Source organism: Ranitomeya imitator, chromosome 2 (assembly GCF_032444005.1).
Source record: "Ranitomeya imitator isolate aRanImi1 chromosome 2, aRanImi1.pri, whole genome shotgun sequence".
Classification (NCBI taxonomy): domain Eukaryota; kingdom Metazoa; phylum Chordata; class Amphibia; order Anura; family Dendrobatidae; genus Ranitomeya; species Ranitomeya imitator.
The window spans coordinates 317,515,604-317,535,166 of NC_091283.1; the positions used below are offsets into that span (position 1 = coordinate 317,515,604).

Genomic DNA, 19,563 nt, shown 5'->3' on the forward strand with positions numbered 1-19,563 from the left:
TCAGGGAATGGATCTAGATGTGTGGTGAGCACATTGAACTCTCGAGGGCTTCACAGAAGTGTATAACGTTGAGTCGTGAAAAATCACATTTTCCTCACAAAAATATTACTTTAGCCTCAGATTTTGCATTTTTATAAGGGAAACAGGAGAAATTGCACCATACAATTTGTTGTGCAATTTCTCCTGGTTATGCTGATACCCCAAATGTGGGAGAATACTACTTTTGAGGCACAGTGCACAGCTCAGAAAAGAAGAGGTGCCATATGGGAGTTCGGATTTTGCTGAATGGTTTGAGAGTGCCATGTCACATTGACAGAGCTGTTGAGGTGCCAGAACAGAACCCCCCCATCATATCACAAACTACACTTCTCAATGAATACATCTAGGGGTGCAATAATCATATTGACACCACGTGTGCCTCACAGAATTTTATACCATTGAGCGGTGAAGAAACGAGTAATTAAATTTTTAATTAATTTTTTTGTTTTAGCCCCAAGTTATTAATTTTTCTAAGGGCTAATAGGAATTTTTTTTTTTTCAAACAAACTAAGGTCCATTTTTTCCTGAGTGCGTCAATAACCTACATGTAAATCGGGAAATATTTTTGAGGCACAGTGCAAAGCTCAGAAGTGAAGGACCGCATACTACAGTGCAGATTTTACTGTTAGGGTTTGCGGGTGCCTTGACCCTCTCGGAGATCCCCTGAGTTGCCAGAACCCCCAATAAATGACTCCATTTTTATAAAAAAACACCTCTAAATGAATTCATCTAGGGGTGCAGTGATCATGTTGATACCATGGGTGTGTTACATAATTTTATATCATTGGGCAGTGAAGAAAAAACAACTACATTTTTAACACGAAAATTTAGTTTTAGCCCCAGATTTTACATTTTCACACAAGAAGTGTGTAAAAAGGGCACCTTAATTTGTCCAACAAGTTCTATTGAAAGTGGCAATACCCCATATGTGGCTGTACAGCAGTGCTTGGCCATACTAGAAACTTGGAAGGGACAGAGCGCTATTTGCCTCCTGGAGCGCAGATTTTGCTATAATAGCTTGCGGACTCCATATACAGAGCCCATAATTGCTAGAAGAGCAGAATCACCCCTCCAGTGACCCCATTTTGGAAAATATACCCCTCTTCGAATTGATCTACAGGTGCAGTGACGATTTTGACTCCATGGGTGTTTTCCAGAAACAAGCAGCAATGAATGTTGCCTAGTCAAAGTTTCAAACTGTCGTTGTAGTGACCAGTATGCTGCTATAATCAGTACTTTGCAGGCACCAGTACGTTATGCCCACCTCGTGCTTCTGGAGACACACACCCATAAGTTAGGCGGGCTCTCGTTGCTTTAGAAATGCCAAATGTGGACATTATATGTGGTTTAGTTACACTGTGGGGTTCAGAAGGGGGGGGAGGGGGCCAGGAGTGGTTCCACAGCGCTCCTGCGGTACTTTAACCCCCTAAGTGATGTGATTGAGCTCACAGCAGACCGCCTCTTTGCCTTTGGATCGGAGACCCTGCAACATCTTTGTGGGGTCCTGAATCAGCTGAATCCCAGCGGTGATCGCGTTTGCACAGGCCGTGTGACAGCAAAATCGTCGGGATGTCAATATGATCCAGGTTACAGGTACATATGAATACGTCCAAGATGGGAAAGGGGTTAACAAAGCCAAACATGAGGAATGACATGGGATTGCCTTAATAGTGGACAACCACTTTAAGAAAATGCAATTATTAGTTAAAACATTTCCAGCATTCTGAACATGGAAAAGTCTTCTCCCCTGTGTGACTCCTCTGATGTTTATTAAGAGTTAATTTCTGTGTAAAATATTTTCCACATTAATCACATGAAAGAGGCTCCTCCCGTCTGTGAATTCTTTTGTGACTAACAAAATCTGATATCTGTTTAAGCATTTCCCACATTCTGAACATGAAAAAGGGTTCTCCCCTGTGTGGGTTCTCTGGTGCATAACAAAATCTGATTTATGCTTAAAACTTTTCCAACATTCTGAACAGGAAAAAGGTTTCTCCACTGTGTGAGCTCTCTGGTGCTTAACAAAGTTTGGTTTCTGTGTAAAACATTTCCCACATTCTGAACATGAAAAAGGCTTCTCCCCTGTGTGAGTTCTCTGTTGACTAAGAAGATTTGATTTATTCACAAAACATTTCCCACATGCTGATCAGGAAAAAGGCTTCTCCCCTGTGTGAGTTCTCTGGTGCTTAAACAAATTTGTTTTCAAGTTAAAACACTTCCCACATTCTGAACAGGAAAAAGGCTTCTCCCCTGTGTGGGTTCTCTGGTGTGTAACTAGTTTATATTTGTGGTTAAAACATTTCCCACATTCTGAACAGCAAAAAGGCTTCTCACCTGTGTGAGTTCTATGGTGCACAACCAAATCTGATTTCTCGTTAAAACATTTCCTACATTCTGAACAGCAATAAGGCTTCTCCCCTGTGTGGATTCTCTGGTGCTTAACCATCTCTGATTTTCGGTTAAAACATTTCCCACATCCTGAACAGCAAAAAGGCTTCTCCCCCGTGTGAGTTCTATGGTGCACAACCAAATATGATTTCTCGTTAAAACATTTCCCACATTCTGAACATGAATAAGGCTTCACCCCTGTGTGAATTCTCTGGTGCTTAAGCAAATATGATTTCTGGTTAAAACATTTCCCACATTCTGAACAGGAAAAAGCGTTCACACCTGTGTGGGTTCTTTGATGTATAACAAGCTTCTGTTTCTGGTTAAAACATTTCCCACATGCTGAACATGAAAACGGCTTCTCCCCTGTGTGGGTTCTCTGGTGCTTAACCAAAACTGATTTCTCGTTAAAACATTTGCCACATTCTGAACATGAAAACGGCTTCTCCCCTGTGTGGGTTCTCTGGTGCGTAACCAAAGCCCATTTCTGTTTAAAACATTTCCCACATTCTGAACAGAAAAATGGTTTCTCCCCTGTGTGAGTTATCTGGTGCTTAAACAAAATTGTTTTCTGGTTAAAACACTTCCCACATTCTGAACAGGAAAAAGGCTTCTCCCCTGTGTGGGTTCTCTGGTGCTTAAACAAAATTGTTTTCTGGTTAAAACACTTCCCACATTCTGAACAGGAATAAGGCTTCTCCCCTGTGTGGGTTCTCTGGTGTGTAACTAGTTTATATTTGTGGTTAAAACATTTCCCACATTCTGAACATGAAATAGGCTTCTCACCTGTGTGAGTTCTCTGGTGCACAACCAAATCTGATTTTCGGTTAAAACATTTCCCACATTCTGAACAGCAATAAGGCTTCTCCCCTGTGTGGATTCTCTGGTGCTTAACCAAATCTGATTTTCGGTTAAAACATTTCCCACATTCTGAACAGCAAAAAGGCTTTTCCCCCGTGTGAGTTCTATGGTGCACAACCAAATCTGATTTCTCGTTAAAACATTTCCCACATTCTGAACATGAAAAAGGCTTCTCCCCTGTGTGAATTCTCTGGTGCTTAAGCAAATATGATTTCTGGTTAAAACATTTCCCACATTCTGAACAGGAAAAAGCGTTCACACCTGTGTGGGTTCTTTGATGTATAACAAGCTTCTGTTTTTGGTTAAAACATTTCCCACATTCTGAACATGAATAAGGCTTCTCCCCTGTGTGAATTCTCTGGTGCTTAAGCAAGTATGATTTCTGGTTAAAACATTTCCCACATTCTGAACAGGAAAAAGCGTTCACACCTGTGTGGGTTCTTTGATGTATAACAAGCTTGTGTTTCTGGTTAAAACATTTCCCACATGCTGAACAGGAAAAAGGCTTCTCACCTGTGTGGGTTCTTTGATGTATAACAAGCTTGTGTTTCTGGTTAAAACATTTCCCACATGCTGAACAGGAAAAAGGCTTCTCCTTTGTGTGGGTTCCCTGGTGCTTAACTAAAACTGATTTCTCGTTAAAACATTTGCCACATTCTGAACATGAAAACGGCTTCTCCCCTGTGTGGGTTCTGTGGTGCGTAACTAAAGCCGATTTCTGTTTAAAACATTTCCCACATTCTGAACAGGAAAATGGCTTCTCCCCTGTGTGGGTTCTCTGGTGCTTAACCACAGCTGTGTGGGTTCTTTGGTTTATGGTATTTCCATATTCTGAATGTGAAAATGACTTCTTTTCTTTAGGAGCAGATTGTGTTTTAATGCTTATTTTGTGACTTTCATTTTCCTTTGTAGTCAGTAATAAATCAGGAGACAGGACCTGTTTCAAAGGATCAGATGACAGAACTTTGCTGTGAAGGGATGATGGGATATCTGAAGTCATGGCATTCAATTCAGTTGCATCCTGTGGGATTTTGAGATCATCCGATTTAAAAATTGAAGATGTCAGCTGTCCCTCTGGTCTCCGGGTACAGTCATCTGCTAAGAAAAAACAATTATTTTTGAATAAAATATCGTTGAATTTTATATTTTTGAACATTTCTACTTAAAGGGAGTTGGTCACCCCAAAAATGGCCTATAAACTAAGGCCACCGGCATCAGGGGCTTTTCTACAGCATTCTGTAATGCTGGAGATAAACTCCCGATGTAAACTGAAAGATGAGAAATAAAGATTAGATTATGCTCACCCAGGGGCGGTCCCACTGCGGTCCGGTTCAATGGGCGTCGCGGTCTGGGTCCAGCGCCTCTCATTTTCACAGGATGAAGTCCTCTTGTCTTCCTGCCGCAGATCCGGCGCAGGCGTACTTTGTCTGCCCTATTTAGGGCAGAGCAAAGTACTCCAGTACGCAGGTGCATGGGAAAGGTCAGAGGCGCCCGCGCACTGTAGTACTTTGCTCTGCCCTTAACAGGGCAAAGTACGCCTGCACCGGAGCCGCGGCAGGAAGACAAGAAGAGGACATCATCCTATGAAGATGATAGGCGCCGGACCCGAACTGCGACACCCATCGGACCGGACCGCAGCGGGACCGCCCCGGGTGAGTATAATCTAACTGTCACGCTCGCACCAGGACTGGTTGGCGTGGGCGTGCGGGGGTGTGGCCCGACTGGACCACAGACCAAACTACCCTGGAAGGGGCATAACTAAGTAGCTTCCTAGGTGTTCGCTGGTGCCTCTGATGGCGAGGTCAGACTTGTGCAATAGGAAGCTACCAGGTACCACTCCAGGGTGATGTCTGGCTGTGGCTGCTGATCCCACCAGAGAACGGAACATAGACAGGCAAGCGGGCACGGCTGGCACTCTGGCAGACAGGTGGGCACGGCTGGGACAAAGGCAGGCGAGTACAACAGAGACACTGGCAGGCAGGCGGGCATGGCTGGCTCTCTGGTAGGCAGGCAGGTACGGCTGGCTCTCTGGCAGGACAGGCGGACAAGACTGATACACTGGAAGAACCGGTAGGGACCGGTCTGCAGGCAGGTATGTAAGACAGGCAAGAACCTGTTCAGACAGGAGAACTTAAGAATAGGTAGAGAAAGACCGCAAGAGCGGATGCAGAGCGAAAGCACAGGAGCTAGAGCCAAGAACAGCAACGCAGGAGATGGAGCCAAGAGCAGGAGGCGGAGCCAAGCACAGAAACACAGGAGGCGGAGCCAAGAGCTGGAGCCAAGTGCAGAAACGCAGGAGGCGGAACCAAGAGCTGGAGGCGGAGCCAAGTGCAGAAACGCAGGAGGCGGAGCCAAGAGCTGGAGGTGGAGCCAAGTGCAGAAATGCAGGAGGCGGAGCCGCAGAGTGAGAGCTGAGCTGAGCCGCAGAGCAGGGCCACAGAATGCAGAACAAAGTCAGAGTACAGAGCAAAGTGCAGAGCAAAGCTACAGAGAGTAGAGCTGAGAGCGAAGCCACAGAGTGCAGAGCTGAGAGCAGAGCAAAGTCAGAGTGCAGAGCAAGGTCACAGAATGCAGAGAAAGGAGCAAAGCAAGGTTGCAGAGAGCGGAGCCGAAAGCAGAGCAAAGCAAGACACAGAGGGCAGAGCAGAGCATAGCTAGATACAGAGTGCAAAGCAGAGCAAAGCAAAGCAAGACACAGCGTACGCACAGCAGAAAAAGCAAACCAAGACAGGGATATAAACGGACACAGGAACAGGGCTAGACTAAGACAGAATCAGGAACGAATAAGGCAGAGAGACTTGGACACAAGCCAGGGTACGACGCCCCTCTGGGTGGTGGACATAGGCCAGGGTGCTAAGCCCCACTGGGTGGCTACACAGGACACAGACCAGGGTACAACGCCCCCCTGGGTGGCAGACGTGAGAGTAAACGAGACAGGGCCTGGCACCTCCCATGGTGCCAGGTTATACCATAAGGTTAAGGTAAGGTTATACACATGGGAAGAAGGAATCAATATCACCATTACACACTGAACGGGAAACCACTGGGTAAATCTGACAGGGAGAAGGACTTGGGGATCCTTGTTAATGATAAACTTACCTGGAGCAGCCAGTGCCAGGCAGCAGCTGCCAAGGCAAACAGGATCATGGGGTGCATTAAAAGAGGTCTGGATACACATGATGAGAGCATTATACTGCCTCTGTACAAATCCCTAGTTAGACCGCACATGGAGTACTGTGTCCAGTTTTGGGCACCGGTGCTCAGGAAGGATATAATGGAACTAGAGAGAGTACAAAGGAGGGCAACAAAATTAATAAAGGGGATGGGAGAACTACAATACCCAGATAGATTAGCGAAATTAGGATTATTTAGTCTAGAAAAAAGACGACTGAGGGGCGATCTAATAACCATGTATAAGTATATAAGGGGACAATACAAATATCTTGCTGAGGATCTGTTTATACCAAGGAAGGTGACGGGCACAAGGGGGCATTCTTTGCGTCTGGAGGAGAGAAGGTTTTTCCACCAACATAGAAGAGGATTCTTTACTGTTAGGGCAGTGAGAATCTGGAATTGCTTCCCTGAGGAGGTGGTGATGGCGAACTCAGTCGAGAGGTTCAAGAGAGGCCTGGATGTCTTCCTGGAGCAGAACAATATTGTATCATACAATTATTAGGTTCTGTAGAAGGACGTAGATCTGGGGATTTATTATGATGGAATATAGGCTGAACTGGATGGACAAATGTCTTTTTTCGGCCTTACTAACTATATTACTATGTTACTATGTTACCTCAGCAGCTAAGAACTGACTGAGGGAGTGAGTTGCACAGGCCCCCACCAATAGGTGGGGATGTCTTAAATACAGGAAGCCTCATGGCGATTGGTCAGGGACACCTTAGCAAGGTGCACACAGTCTCTATAAGAAACAGGAGTTGCCGGCGCCGCCCCCCTATGCACACAGAGCATGCACAGAGCAAACAGCAGACATGAGGCACACAGCATGGAGCTGGCAGCAGAGAGAAGTCACAACAAGGCCCAGAGAAATAAGTGAGTTTGAGTGTAATGCAGGTGGGGGATGGGAGGCCATGCAGTGATGCCAGCAGAGTTGTTACACTAACCTTTATTTCTCATCTTTCAGGTTACATCGGGGGCTTATTACAGAATGCTGTAGATAAGCCCCTGATGCCGGTGGCCTTAGTTTATAGGCCATTTTTGGGGTGACAGATTCCCTTTAAACTGTCGATAAAAATGGCAAGCTATGTAAAAAAAAAACTGTAATTATTTACCAAGACAATGACAGTTCACTGTCTAATAGAAAACATTAATAGATGAATTAATAGTGCATTGCGAAAATAATATCAATTCTCATCTCACAAAAAACAAGCCCTCACTCAGGTCCATCATTTGTAAATGGGAAAAACAGACTACACACCTGTTCAAAATTGTTGTTACCCCTCGTTTAATGACAGAAAATCCCACAATAGTCACAAAAATAACTTGAATCTGACAAAATTAATAATAAATAATCTATGAAAATGAACAAATGAACATCAGACATTGGTTTTCAACCATGCTTCCACAGAATTAAAATAAAAAAAACTTATGAAATAGACATGGACAGAGATGATGATACCCCTGAATATGTGACAAAAGGGACATGTTAAATCAAGGTGTGTCCACTAATTAGCATCACAGGCGTCTACAATCTTTTTTTATTTATTGTTACTATTGTTAGAGCCAATATGCAAAAAAGGTTGCACTCTATTGTGCAAAAGCATTGTCTAATATGAAATATATGAAATATGAATAGCAAAATGGCTTTTGAACATTAGGAAAATATTTGAGAGACGCTTTGCACAGAAATTGATCAAATAGTGTGAGCCCATCAACCATCGTCAAGGTGGTCTCATAAAAAAACTGATGGGTGCCTGACCTCCCTGTCCCAATGTGAACACTTACCGAAGGCCAATGTCTGTATGTCTGGGTGAATGTGGACACCTCTGTCAGCAAAAGCCTACATATGGGTTGGCCGGAACCAAGTGTGATTAGATGTAATTAAAAACCACATGGTGACGGGAGGAGTGCTCAGTCAATAAGCTAACATAGAAATGACAGAAAAAAAGACTGGCACATCCAAACTAGTGTGAATAGGTGCATACCAGGAGCAGCTACCTCCATACACCCAGACATACAGACATTGGCCTTCGGTAAGTGTTCACATTTGGACAGGGAGGTCAGGGAACCATCAGTTTTTTTATGAGACCACCTTGATGATGGTTGATGGGCTCACACTATTTGATCAATTTCTGTGCAAAGCGTCTCTCAAATATTTTCCTAATGTTCAAAAGCCATTTTGCTATTCATATTTCATATTAGACAATGCTTTTGCACGATAGAGTGCCACCTTTTCTGTATATTGTGTATGGAGGTAGCTGCTCCTGGTATGCACCTATTCACACTAGTTTGGATGTGCCAGTCTTTTTTTCTGTCACTATTGTTAGAGTCAAGTTATTTCTGTGACCATTGTGTGTTTTTCTGTCATTAAATGAGGGGTACCAACAATTTTGACCACATGTGTATAGATTATAACCCTCAGTGAATTAAATTTATAAAATGGAATCACTTTATGGGGATTTCGACTATTCTGGTTTTCTGTCATTTAGTTATATTAGGGTTAGGGTTGATCAAATAGCTTTGCATAACTCCTTATCCTAATAGCTATAGCGCTTACCGAATAGTTGCCTCAGGAACCTTGTTACATGGAGCGCTCCCGATAATCATCTGTTCATCGCTGCAGCTGCCTGTGTTGTGTTGCTGTGTGACACTCAACTCAAACATGCAGAGCCCATTCCCATATTTCGGCTATCCATGCAAGTGTTGTGACTGTCAAACAGCCACGACACATGCAGCAGCAACGCCAAACAGCTCATTATCAGTAGCGCTACAGTTATCCAGGTTACCAAGGCAGCTATTCGGGAAGCACTATAGCTATTCAGATAAGCACTTATCTGAAGCTATTCGATCAATCCTAGTTAGGGCTTCTGCATATGGTGTGTTGAATCTCCTTTGGGATCTGTTCCTGCTGTCCAGGTGGAGTAATCTGCTCCCTACTTCAGCCAATTGGAAAGTACCACACCCTACTAAAGCTCAAAGCATACGACAGGAATCTGCCAGAAATGGCGTTGTTCTCCTCTGGTTCAGTCCGCTGTGCTCACCTTGTGGCTTGTGTATTTGCTTCCTGCTGTGAACGGGGCCCGTTTACTGACTACTCTTGTGTCTTCTGATTCTGTCCTTCTGGTTCTGACCCAGCTACCCGACTATTCTTCTTGACATCTAACACCACAGAATAGCAGGTAACACCATAGTCCAAGCCTAGGGGTCCCAAGGTAAGTCCAGATACATGCAAGGGTGTTAAAGGGCGATGAGCAAGGCAATCCTTGAGATATGGAAAGCAGAGAAGATAGTACCAAGCATGTTCATGGTGGATATCTTTTGAGCTGCCAGGTGACCCAATACATTGTGTCTGCAATCTAGTCTAGCTAGATCTACATTCAAATAGCTACATGGCGCTCCTTCCCTTCTGAACACTGCCATGTGCCCAGACAGTACAATCGTATGTAGGGTATTGTACAAAGTTGGAAAATAATTTGTAGAGATCCATTTGTTTTCTATTATCCTTTGTGATTAATTCCAAAGTTATCACTACATAACGTGACACACGTCAGATATGAAAAATGGGGCCTGATTAGGAACACAAAACTGGCTGCGGGAAGAGGTTAAATCAGTGTTTTTGACACTGACTTCTGTAATCAAAAACTGTGACTATAAACAATAACACATTTACTGAAATCATCAACCTCAACAGTCTTCATCAGTAATAAATGAGTAGCTAGTGGTAAAACCTCTCTGGGGTAATTAGAGTATGGGGCTCGGTGACTTCACAATCTAAAGTATCGTAAGGGCCAATATTTTCTGTCAGACGAGTATCAAGAAGAAATATTACACATTTAAAAAGAACTGTATATAACAGTGCAGAGCCGAGATGTCTTAAAGTGAACCTGTCAGCAGGATTGTGCACAGTAATCTAGACACTGGCAGGTCAGCGGCGTTATACTGATTACATTGATACCTAGTGATGAAATCTGTCTTGTGGTTATTGTTTAATCTGTATTTGTAGTTTTTAGTTAATGAGATTCTTGTGCTCCTAGGTGGGGCTGGGGGCGGGGCTTGATGTGCTGCTCTGATTACATATGCATCTGTATTGGCTTATGACAGGTCACTGATCCCTCAGTGACCTGCCCCATTTTTACTTAATGCATATAATAGCGTTGATATTATTGTTGATAATGCCTATAATATTGTGGCTATTGTGAGGCTTAAAAAATAAATTACATCCACCAAAATGTCACCGGCGATGGCGGCACCTGTGCAGTAGCATCTATAAGTAAGAGAAAGATGCAACTGGACTTGCACCATCGGTGTCATTGTGTTGGATGTAAAAAAAAATTCGAAGCCTCGCAATAGCCACAATATTATAGGCATGATCAACAATAATAACAACATTATATGCATTATGAAAAAATGGGGGGCAGCTCACTAAAGGATCAGTGACCTGCCATAAGCCAATACAGATGAATATGAAAGCAGAGCACCACATTAAGCCCCGCCCACAGCCCCGCCCTAGAGCACGAGAATCTCATTAACTGAAAACTACAAAAAAACATTAAACAACAACCACAAGACGGATTTCATCACCAGGTATCAATGTAACCAGTATAACGGCGCCTGACCCTATGTGTAGGTTACTGTGTACAATCCTGCTGACAGGTTCACTTTAAACTTAGATCTTAAGCATTTGGAAGAGGCGATGGAGAGTTTTTTTTTAAGACTATCATGGAGTTACAGACTCACATAAGTGAGGCAGATCAATCCCACCACAATTAAACTATCATACAGTATGAACAGGTAAAAAAAACTAAAAAATGTTATTATATGTTACATTCCCAACAACAACGTATGTACGAGGGAAGAACTTTAACATTAAACCGGAGTTGCATTAATTTATGGCTGGCCATTGAGGCTACTATGAGTCCTGACCAGAAGATTAGAGAATATAATATTGCTCCCCATTTCAGGAGAGATTGTGCAGTGATCTGATTTCCTTAGGATCGAAAACATAATGTCATTTATAACATGGAGTGAAGCCATGAAACCAGGGCTCGAGCCAACACATGTCCTGCAGGGGTGAATAAATGTAGATTACAGCCATCAGCCACGCACAGCTTAGAGATATATCATGGCACAGGTGTAATGGATTTTATGCAGTTTATCACAATCTTCTTGAAGTTAGTTGGTTCTAAAAGAAATTGAAATTTCAGGATAAAGGGAAACTCTGCTGTTATTGTACAATCGATGTGAATACTTTCTGCCCAATGATGACAAAAGTATTCAAGTAGTGATACCATGATTGGCTAACCAGAAAATAATATGTTTGCAGCTTTCAGAGCACAGTGGCTCCTTCTTCAGGCAAGATTACAAATAAGAAAAAAGCACAACATTTAAGGAATACTACAGTAGGACATGTGTTCAGGAGGTGTGAGGTGTGATGCCTCCTAAAGATAAACCAAGGAAATCTAATGACCATATATCAATACTTGAGTATTAGCCGAGATTTTCAGCCCATTTTTTTAGACTGAAAGTGCCCCTCTTGACTTATACTAGTGTCGTTGTCCCAGGGAGTCGGCGGGGGAGGCGGAGCGGCAGCTGTCAAATCATACTTACATACAGAAATTCAAACTTGGCCCTCACTGCTCAATTAATGTTGTCGATCATTAACTCCTTAATCCCATATGATGTACTATCCCGTTGAGGTGACCTGGTACTTAATTCCCAGGGACGGGATAGTACATCATATGCGATCGGCTGCGCTCACTATCCCAGGTGACATCCGGCACTATGTGCCAGGAGCTTTCACGGACCGCTCCTGGCACATTAACACCCAGAACACTGCGATCAAACATGATCGCAGTGTTCCGGTGGTACAGGGAAGCATCGCGCAGGGAGGGGGCTCCCTGGGTGCTTCCCTGAGACCCTCGGAGCAACTCCTACCTCCTCCTCCCTGCAGGCCCCGGATCCAATATGGCCGCGGGGCTGCTTCCGGGTCCTGCAGGGAGGTGGCGTGCAAGCGCTTGCTCCAGCAGTGCACATCAGATCGCTGATCTGACACAGTGCTCTGCAAAGTGTCAGATCAGCGATCTGACCCTATAAAATGATGTCCCCCCGGAGCAATGTTATAAAGTTAAAAAAAAAAATTCACATATGTAAAAAAAAAATCCCTAAACAAAAAAAATTAATTGTTCCCATAAATACATTTCTTTATCTAAACAAACAAACAATAAAAGTACACATTTTTAGTATCGCCGCGTTCGTGATGACCCGACCTATAAAACTGTCCCACTAGTTAACCCCTTCAGTGAACACCGTAAAAAAAAAGAGGTAAAAAAAACACTGCTTTATTATCATACCGCCGAACAAAAACTGGAATAACACACGATCAAAAATACGGATATAATTAACCATGGTACTGCTGAAAACGTCATCTTATGCCGCAAAAAACAAGCCGCCATACAGCATCATCAGCGAAAAAATAAAAAAGGTATAGTCCTCAAAATAAAGCGATGGAAAAATAATTATTTTTTCTATAAAATAGTTATCGCATAAAAGCGCCAAAACATAAAAAGATATAAATGAGGTATTGCTGTAATCGTACAGACCCGAGGAATAAAACTGCTTTATAAATTTTACCAAACAAGGAACGGTATAAACGCCCTCCCTTCCCAACAGAAATTCTGGAATAGCTGTTTTTTGGTCATTCTGCCTCACAAAAATCGGAATAAAAAGCGATCAAAAAAGGTCACGTGCCCGAAAATGGTACCAATAAAAACGTCAACTCGTCCCACAAAAAACAAGACCCCACATGACTCTGTGGACCAAAACATGGAAAAATTGTAGCTCTCAAAATGTGGAGACGCAAAAACTATTTTTTGCAATAAAATGCGTCTTTTAGTGTGTGACAGCTGCCAATCATAAAAATACGCTAAAAGAAAGCTATAAAAGTAAATCAAATCGCCCTTCATCACCCCTTTAAGTTAAGAAAAAATAATGAAATTTAAAAAAATGTATATTTCCATTTTCCCATTAGGGTTAGGGTTGGGGCTAGGGTTAGAGCTACAGTTAGGGTTGGGGCTAAAGTTAGCGTTTGGATTACATTTATGGTTGGGATTAGGGTTAGGGGTGTGGTTAGGGTTACAGTTGGGATTAGGGTTAGGGGTGTGTTGGAGTTAGGGGTGGCGTTAGGGGTGTGGTTGGGATTAGGGTTAGGGGCATGTTTGGGTTAGGGTTATGGTTAGAGTTGGGATTAGGGTTAGGGGGTGTGTTTAGGTTAGGGTTTCAGTTAGAATTGGGGGTTTCCACTGTTTAGGCACATCAAGGGCTCTCCAAACGCGACATGGCGTCCGATCTCAATTCCAGCCAATTCTGCGTTGAAAAAGTAAAAACAGTGCTCCTTCCCTTCCGAGCTATCCTGTGCGCCAAAACAGGGGTTTACCCCAACATATGGGGTATCAGCGTACTCAGGACAAATTGGACAACAACTTTTGGGGTCCAATTTCTTCTGTTACCCTTGGGAAAATAAAAATTTGGGGACTAAAAAACAATTTTTGAGGGAAGAAAATAATTTTTTATTTTCACGGCTCGGCGTTATAAACTGTACTGAAACACTTGGGGGTTCAAAGTTCTCACAACACATCTAGATAAGTTCCTTAGGGGGTCTAGTTTCCAATATGGGGTCAATTTTGGGAATTTCTTCTGTTTAGGTACATTAGGGGCTCTGCAAATGCAATGTGACACCTGCAGACCATTCCATCTAAGTCTGCATTCCAAACGGCGCTCCTTCCCTTCCGAGCTCTGCCATGCACCCAAACGGTGGTTCCCCCCAACATATGGGGTATCAGCGTACTGAGGAAAAATTGGACAACAACTTTTGGGGTCCAATTTCTCCTGTTACCCTTGGAAAAATACAAAACTGGGGGCAAAAAAATAATTTTTGTGAAAAAAATAAAGAATTTTTATTTTCACGGCTCTGCGTTATAAACTGTAGTGAAACACTTGGGGGTTCAAAGCTCTCACAACACATCTAGATAAGTTCCTTAGGGGTCTACTTTCCAAAATGGTGTCACTTGTGGGGGGTTTCAATGTTTAGGCACATCAGGGGCTCTCCAAACGTGAAATGGTGTCCCATCTCAATTCCAGTCAATTTTGCATTGAAAAGTCAAACGGCGCTCCTTCCCTTCCGAGCTCTGCCATGTGCCGAAACAGTGGTTTACCCCCACATATAGGGTATCGGCGTACTCAGGACAAATTGCACAACAACTTTTGGGGTCCAATTTCTTCTGTTACCTTTGGGAAAATGAAAAATTTGGGGCGAAAAGATCATTTTTGTGAAAAAATATGATTTTATATTTTTACGGTTCTGCATTATAAACTTCGGTGAAGCACTTGGTGGGTCAAAGTGCTTACCACACATCTAGATAAGTTCCTTAGGGTTGTCTACTTTCCAAAATGTTGTCACTTGCGGGGGTTTCAAGGTTTAGGCACATAAGGGGCTCTGCAAACATGGCGTCCCGTCTCAATTCCAGTCAATTTTGCATTGAAAAGTCAAACGGCGCTCCTTCCTTTACGAGCTCTGCCATGCGCCCTAACAGTGGTTTACCCCCACATATGGGGTGTCAGCGTACTCAGGACAAATTGTACAACAACCGTTTTCTCCTGTTACCATTGGTAAAATAAAACAAATTGGAGCTGAAGTAAATTTTTTGTGAAAAAAAGTTAAATGTTCATTTTTTTTTAACATTCCAAAAATTCCTGTGAAACACCTGAAGGGTTAATAAACTTCTTGAATGTGGTTTTGAGCACCTTGAGGGGTGCAGTTTTTAGAATGGTGTCACACTTGGTTATTTTCTATCATATAGACCCCTCAAAATGACTTCAAATGTGATGTGGTCCCAAAAAAAAATGGTGTTGTAAAAATGAGAAATTGCTGGTCAACTTTTAACCCTTATAACTCCCTAACAAAAAAAAAATTTTGGTTCCAAAATTATGCTGATGTAAAGTAGGCATGTGGGAAATTTTACTTATTAAGTATTATGTGTGACATATCTCTGTGAAATTTTCAAAATTTGCGCCACATTTCCATTTTTTTCATAAATAAAAGCAGGTAATATCAAACAAATTTTACCACTATCATGAAGTACAATATGTCACGAGAAAACAATGTCAGAATCACCGGGATCTGTCTTAATCATCGTTGGAGCATTCCAGAGTTATAACCTCATAAAAGGGACAGTGTCAGAATTATAAAAATTGGCCTGGTCACCAACGTGCAAACCACCCTTGGTGCTTAAGGGGTTAAAGCAAAGTTTGGCCAGAAAGACTGGACCTGGTCTTGTAGGGACCATATGAGCACATTCAACAGCACAGAGGGGAGAGAAAGTAGATTCAGAAAATAAGATATCAGGGTTATAGGAAGCCAACAGTATAACTACCCTCTGCTTTCTCTTACAGACCCATCATAATAATGTTCCTCAAGTGATTTTCTAACTTGTCAGTACATTCTACGTGCGCTGTTATTTGGCTTTGTAGTTTACAGATCTGGGCAGATAACGGTCACCGTCTTCTATCCCCAGAGGGTAGGTGGATCCTCCAGGTTGTAAGCTCTATATGAAAGGGCTTTCAATGCCCAAAGTCATTTGAACATTTTTCAATGGAGGAGAATGTTGTGGTCTAGAGGCAAAATGGCGATCTTGGTAATACAGCCGGACTACACCACCGATAAAGCAGCCACAGCCGGTGACTGAGAAGAATCTGTGACCTCTCTGAATTTAGTGGTTACTACTCACCTGGGTAGTCATATGTAGGAATCTCTCCTTTACACCACTCATCACCCCTCACATATGTCTCTGTAGTATTAATATGGATCGGATCTTCACTCTAAAACAAATATTGAAAAAAATCACAGACAGATGGAGAAGTCACATCTATGATCAGCTCTAATCCTGCCATCTCCACCGTTCTCATTACACAAGTATAAAACATACAATACTGGGTGATAAAACAAGAGACTGAGCACAAGACCTTCACAGCCGTCTACAAATCATAGGGGAGATCTCATGACACCTTCTCTCCATCTACCTGATGATCCTCAGTAACATTGGGATCTTCTTGTTTACAGTCCTGTGGAAGAAGAGGACGGGGACATCTCTCTGGTGTTGTCCTCTTACTGGATAGATCTGGAGAAAACACATACAGGGACTGAATTCGTTCTTTACATACAGATAATTATAGGCCGTGTGTATTTAGTCCTGTCTATTACCTGGTGATGTGAGGGGCTGGGGAACCTCCATCATGACGTCCTTGTACAGATCTTTGTGTCCTTCTAAACACTCCCACTCCTCCATGGAGAAATAGACGGCGACATCCTGACACCTTATAGGAACCTGACACATACAATGATACTGTCATCCCTCTGATCCCTTCATAGCATTACTGTACAATGTCCCAGTATTCTCAGCAGTGTCACCTCTCCAGTCAGTAGCTCAATCATCTTGTAGATGAGTTCTAGGATCTTCTGGTCATTGATGTCCTCATGGATCAGGGGGTGAGGTGGAGGCCCCGTGATTGGGCTCAGTGGTCTTCCCCATCCCTCAGACACAGGGTCCTGACAACTCTCACTAGAGGTCTTCTTCACTACTGTGTAATCCTGGTTATGGAGAGACACATTAATAAATCTCACTACAGACATTTCCAAAGTCCTCACCTCTCCACTTTTGTCTGTTATTCCCATAGATGAGAATGATGCAATGTGACGTCATCAGAATCTCTCACCTCTCCAGTAAGCCAGAAGAGGATCTCTAGGGTGAGGTGTAATATTTTCTCTGCCATCTTTTCTCTGTCCAAATCCATCTTTGATGGATAAATCAGGACAATTTTCTTATGTAGATCTTCACTGAGAGGATCCGATATTGTAGAGACCTGAATGAGAAGAAGATGAGCCGATGTAACATCATAAAAATCCTGTGTAATAATACAATTACTGGAGATAATAAGGGAAACATATGAGATTTATTATTTTACCGTATTCAGTTTTCTTCTTTCCATCTACTAATAAAACCTATATATTTTAGGCCACAGACAACAAGCAGTTTCTTCCTCGGAGTCGGCAGCTGAATATGTTTCTCAGACTCATCTTCCATAACGCTAATTCTCATCTCATTTACCGACACTGGAATCGGCATTAGCAATACTGCAGGAGATATTCATTACACGTGACAGGAGAAATAACTACTTCATGATGAGGACGACATCTTCATCTTCTACTACGGCTCTAAAAACATATTTGTCCAAAGTCCGTCACTGACTCCATCACCACCGGCCGTCTATATGAAGGTTTCCAGTCTTCCCCGCACTGTAATCTTCTATCACGCTAGATCTCAGGTCTGATTCACACACAGAAGCTTGAGGCTTTTATAAAAGCTTTTTTGTTTCCACAAACACCGCAAACGAAATTATCTGATCTCAAATAGAGATGGGCGAACCCAAACAGTACAGTTCAGCGTCCGTACTCAACACCTACTGTTCAGGCACGGACACAGAACACGGACTTCACGAGAAAATCAGTGTTACTGTTCGGGTTCGGCTGTCCGAATACCGGGTGTATGCTTCGCTGTCATGTGCATGACAGCGTGGCAAACACCACTTCTGATCAGTTTGGAAATCCTTCCCGCAGGTCAGAGAACCGCGGTTCCCATGCTGACAAAAGACAGCGGGAGCTCTCAGCTGTGATCGGAGGTATAAAGTTTACCTCCGGTCACTGGTGTTAGCTGATGGGACTACTGCTCCCATCATCTGATACCTGCAGCTGCTAATTACAGTGAGAGCAGGAGCTGCGGATGGGAGTTTTCATTTGCTGCTCCTGCGCTGTAAATAAGCAATTAAAAAAAAAAAAAAAAACTAGCATAGGTTCCCCTGTAGTTTTACTAACCAGCCAAACAAAACTGACAGTTGGGGGCTGCAACCCTCAGCTGTCAGCTTCAGCGAGGCTAGATAAGAAGAATAGAGGGGTCCCCATGCTGTTTTTTTTATTTAAATAAATAATTTATTTTTGACAACCAGCCTTGCTAAAGCTGACAGCTGGGGGCTGGTATTCTCAGGCTGGTAAGGGGTCATTGTGAAGAAACCAGATTGTATCTTAATTTCCCAGACCACCATGTTTTTGGAAACCAAAAAGAACTGATTTTTTATCTGTATATTGGCTTGTGAATTTAAGTGTTTATGGCTGGTGGGTCAAGAAGACAGACTTGCCAACTGGTATACTATCTAACATACTGTGTAAAGGTACCGTTACACTAAACGACTTACCAACGATCACGACCAGCAATACGACCTGGCCGTGATCGTTGGTAAGTCGCTGGGGAGCTGTCACACAGACAGCTCTCTCCAGCGACCAACGATCAGGGGAACGACTTCGGCATCGTTGAAACTGTCTTCAACGATGCCGAAGTCCCCCTGCAGCACCCGGGTAACCAGGGTAAACATCGGGTTACTAAGCGCAGGGCCGCGCTTAGTAACCCAATATTTACACTGGTTACCATTGTAAAAGTAAAAAAAAAAAAAACAGTACATACATTCTGATGTCTGTCACGTCCCCCGCCGTCAGCTTCCCACACTGACTGTGTCAGCGCCGGCCGTAAAGCAGAGCACAGCGGTGACGTCACCGCTGTGCTCTGCTTTACGGCCGGCGCTGACAGTGCAGGGAAGCTGACGGCGGGGGACATGACAGACATCGGAATGTGAGTATGTACTTTTTTTTTTAAACTTTTTACAATGGTAACCAGGGTAAATATCGGGTTACTAAGCACGGCCCTGCGCTTAGTAACCTGATATTTACCCTGGTTACAAGTGAACACATCGCTGGATCGGCGTCACACACGCCGATCCAGCGATGACAGCGGGTGATCAGCTATAAAGGCACGGATGATTGACCTCGTGGAGACCAAAACATCCAACACCGCGGAGACACCATCACGTGTTTCTCAACGCAGTGATCCAGAACACTGCCCCCAAATATGCAAATGCAAGTAGAGGAGCTGCAGAGACACCATCACGTGTTTCTCAACGCAGGCAGTGAATAGCCAGGCCTTTCACCGGGAAGGAACAGCC

General features: G+C 43.3%; 2 protein-coding genes across 2 annotated transcripts; both read right to left on the reverse strand.

The window, feature by feature from the left end:
- Window positions 1–1,739: 1,739 nt before the first annotated feature.
- LOC138666469 (gastrula zinc finger protein XlCGF17.1-like) lies at window positions 1,740–2,180 on the reverse strand. Its single transcript, XM_069754690.1, has 3 exons — window positions 2,165–2,180; window positions 1,892–2,121; window positions 1,740–1,823 (listed from the first exon to the last, which is right to left on the reverse strand). The coding sequence occupies exons 1-3, from the start codon at window positions 2,178–2,180 to the stop codon at window positions 1,740–1,742; spliced, it is 330 nt and encodes a 109-aa protein (XP_069610791.1).
- On the reverse strand, window positions 2,053–17,421 carry LOC138663446 (zinc finger protein 585A-like). Its single transcript, XM_069749654.1, has 6 exons — window positions 17,230–17,421; window positions 16,925–17,104; window positions 16,718–16,841; window positions 16,537–16,634; window positions 16,245–16,335; window positions 2,053–4,386 (listed from the first exon to the last, which is right to left on the reverse strand). Exons 1-6 carry the CDS (start codon window positions 17,305–17,307, stop codon window positions 2,186–2,188), a joined length of 2,772 nt encoding a protein of 923 aa, XP_069605755.1. The 5' UTR covers window positions 17,308–17,421; the 3' UTR covers window positions 2,053–2,185.
- Between the last annotated feature and the right edge of the window lie 2,142 nt (window positions 17,422–19,563).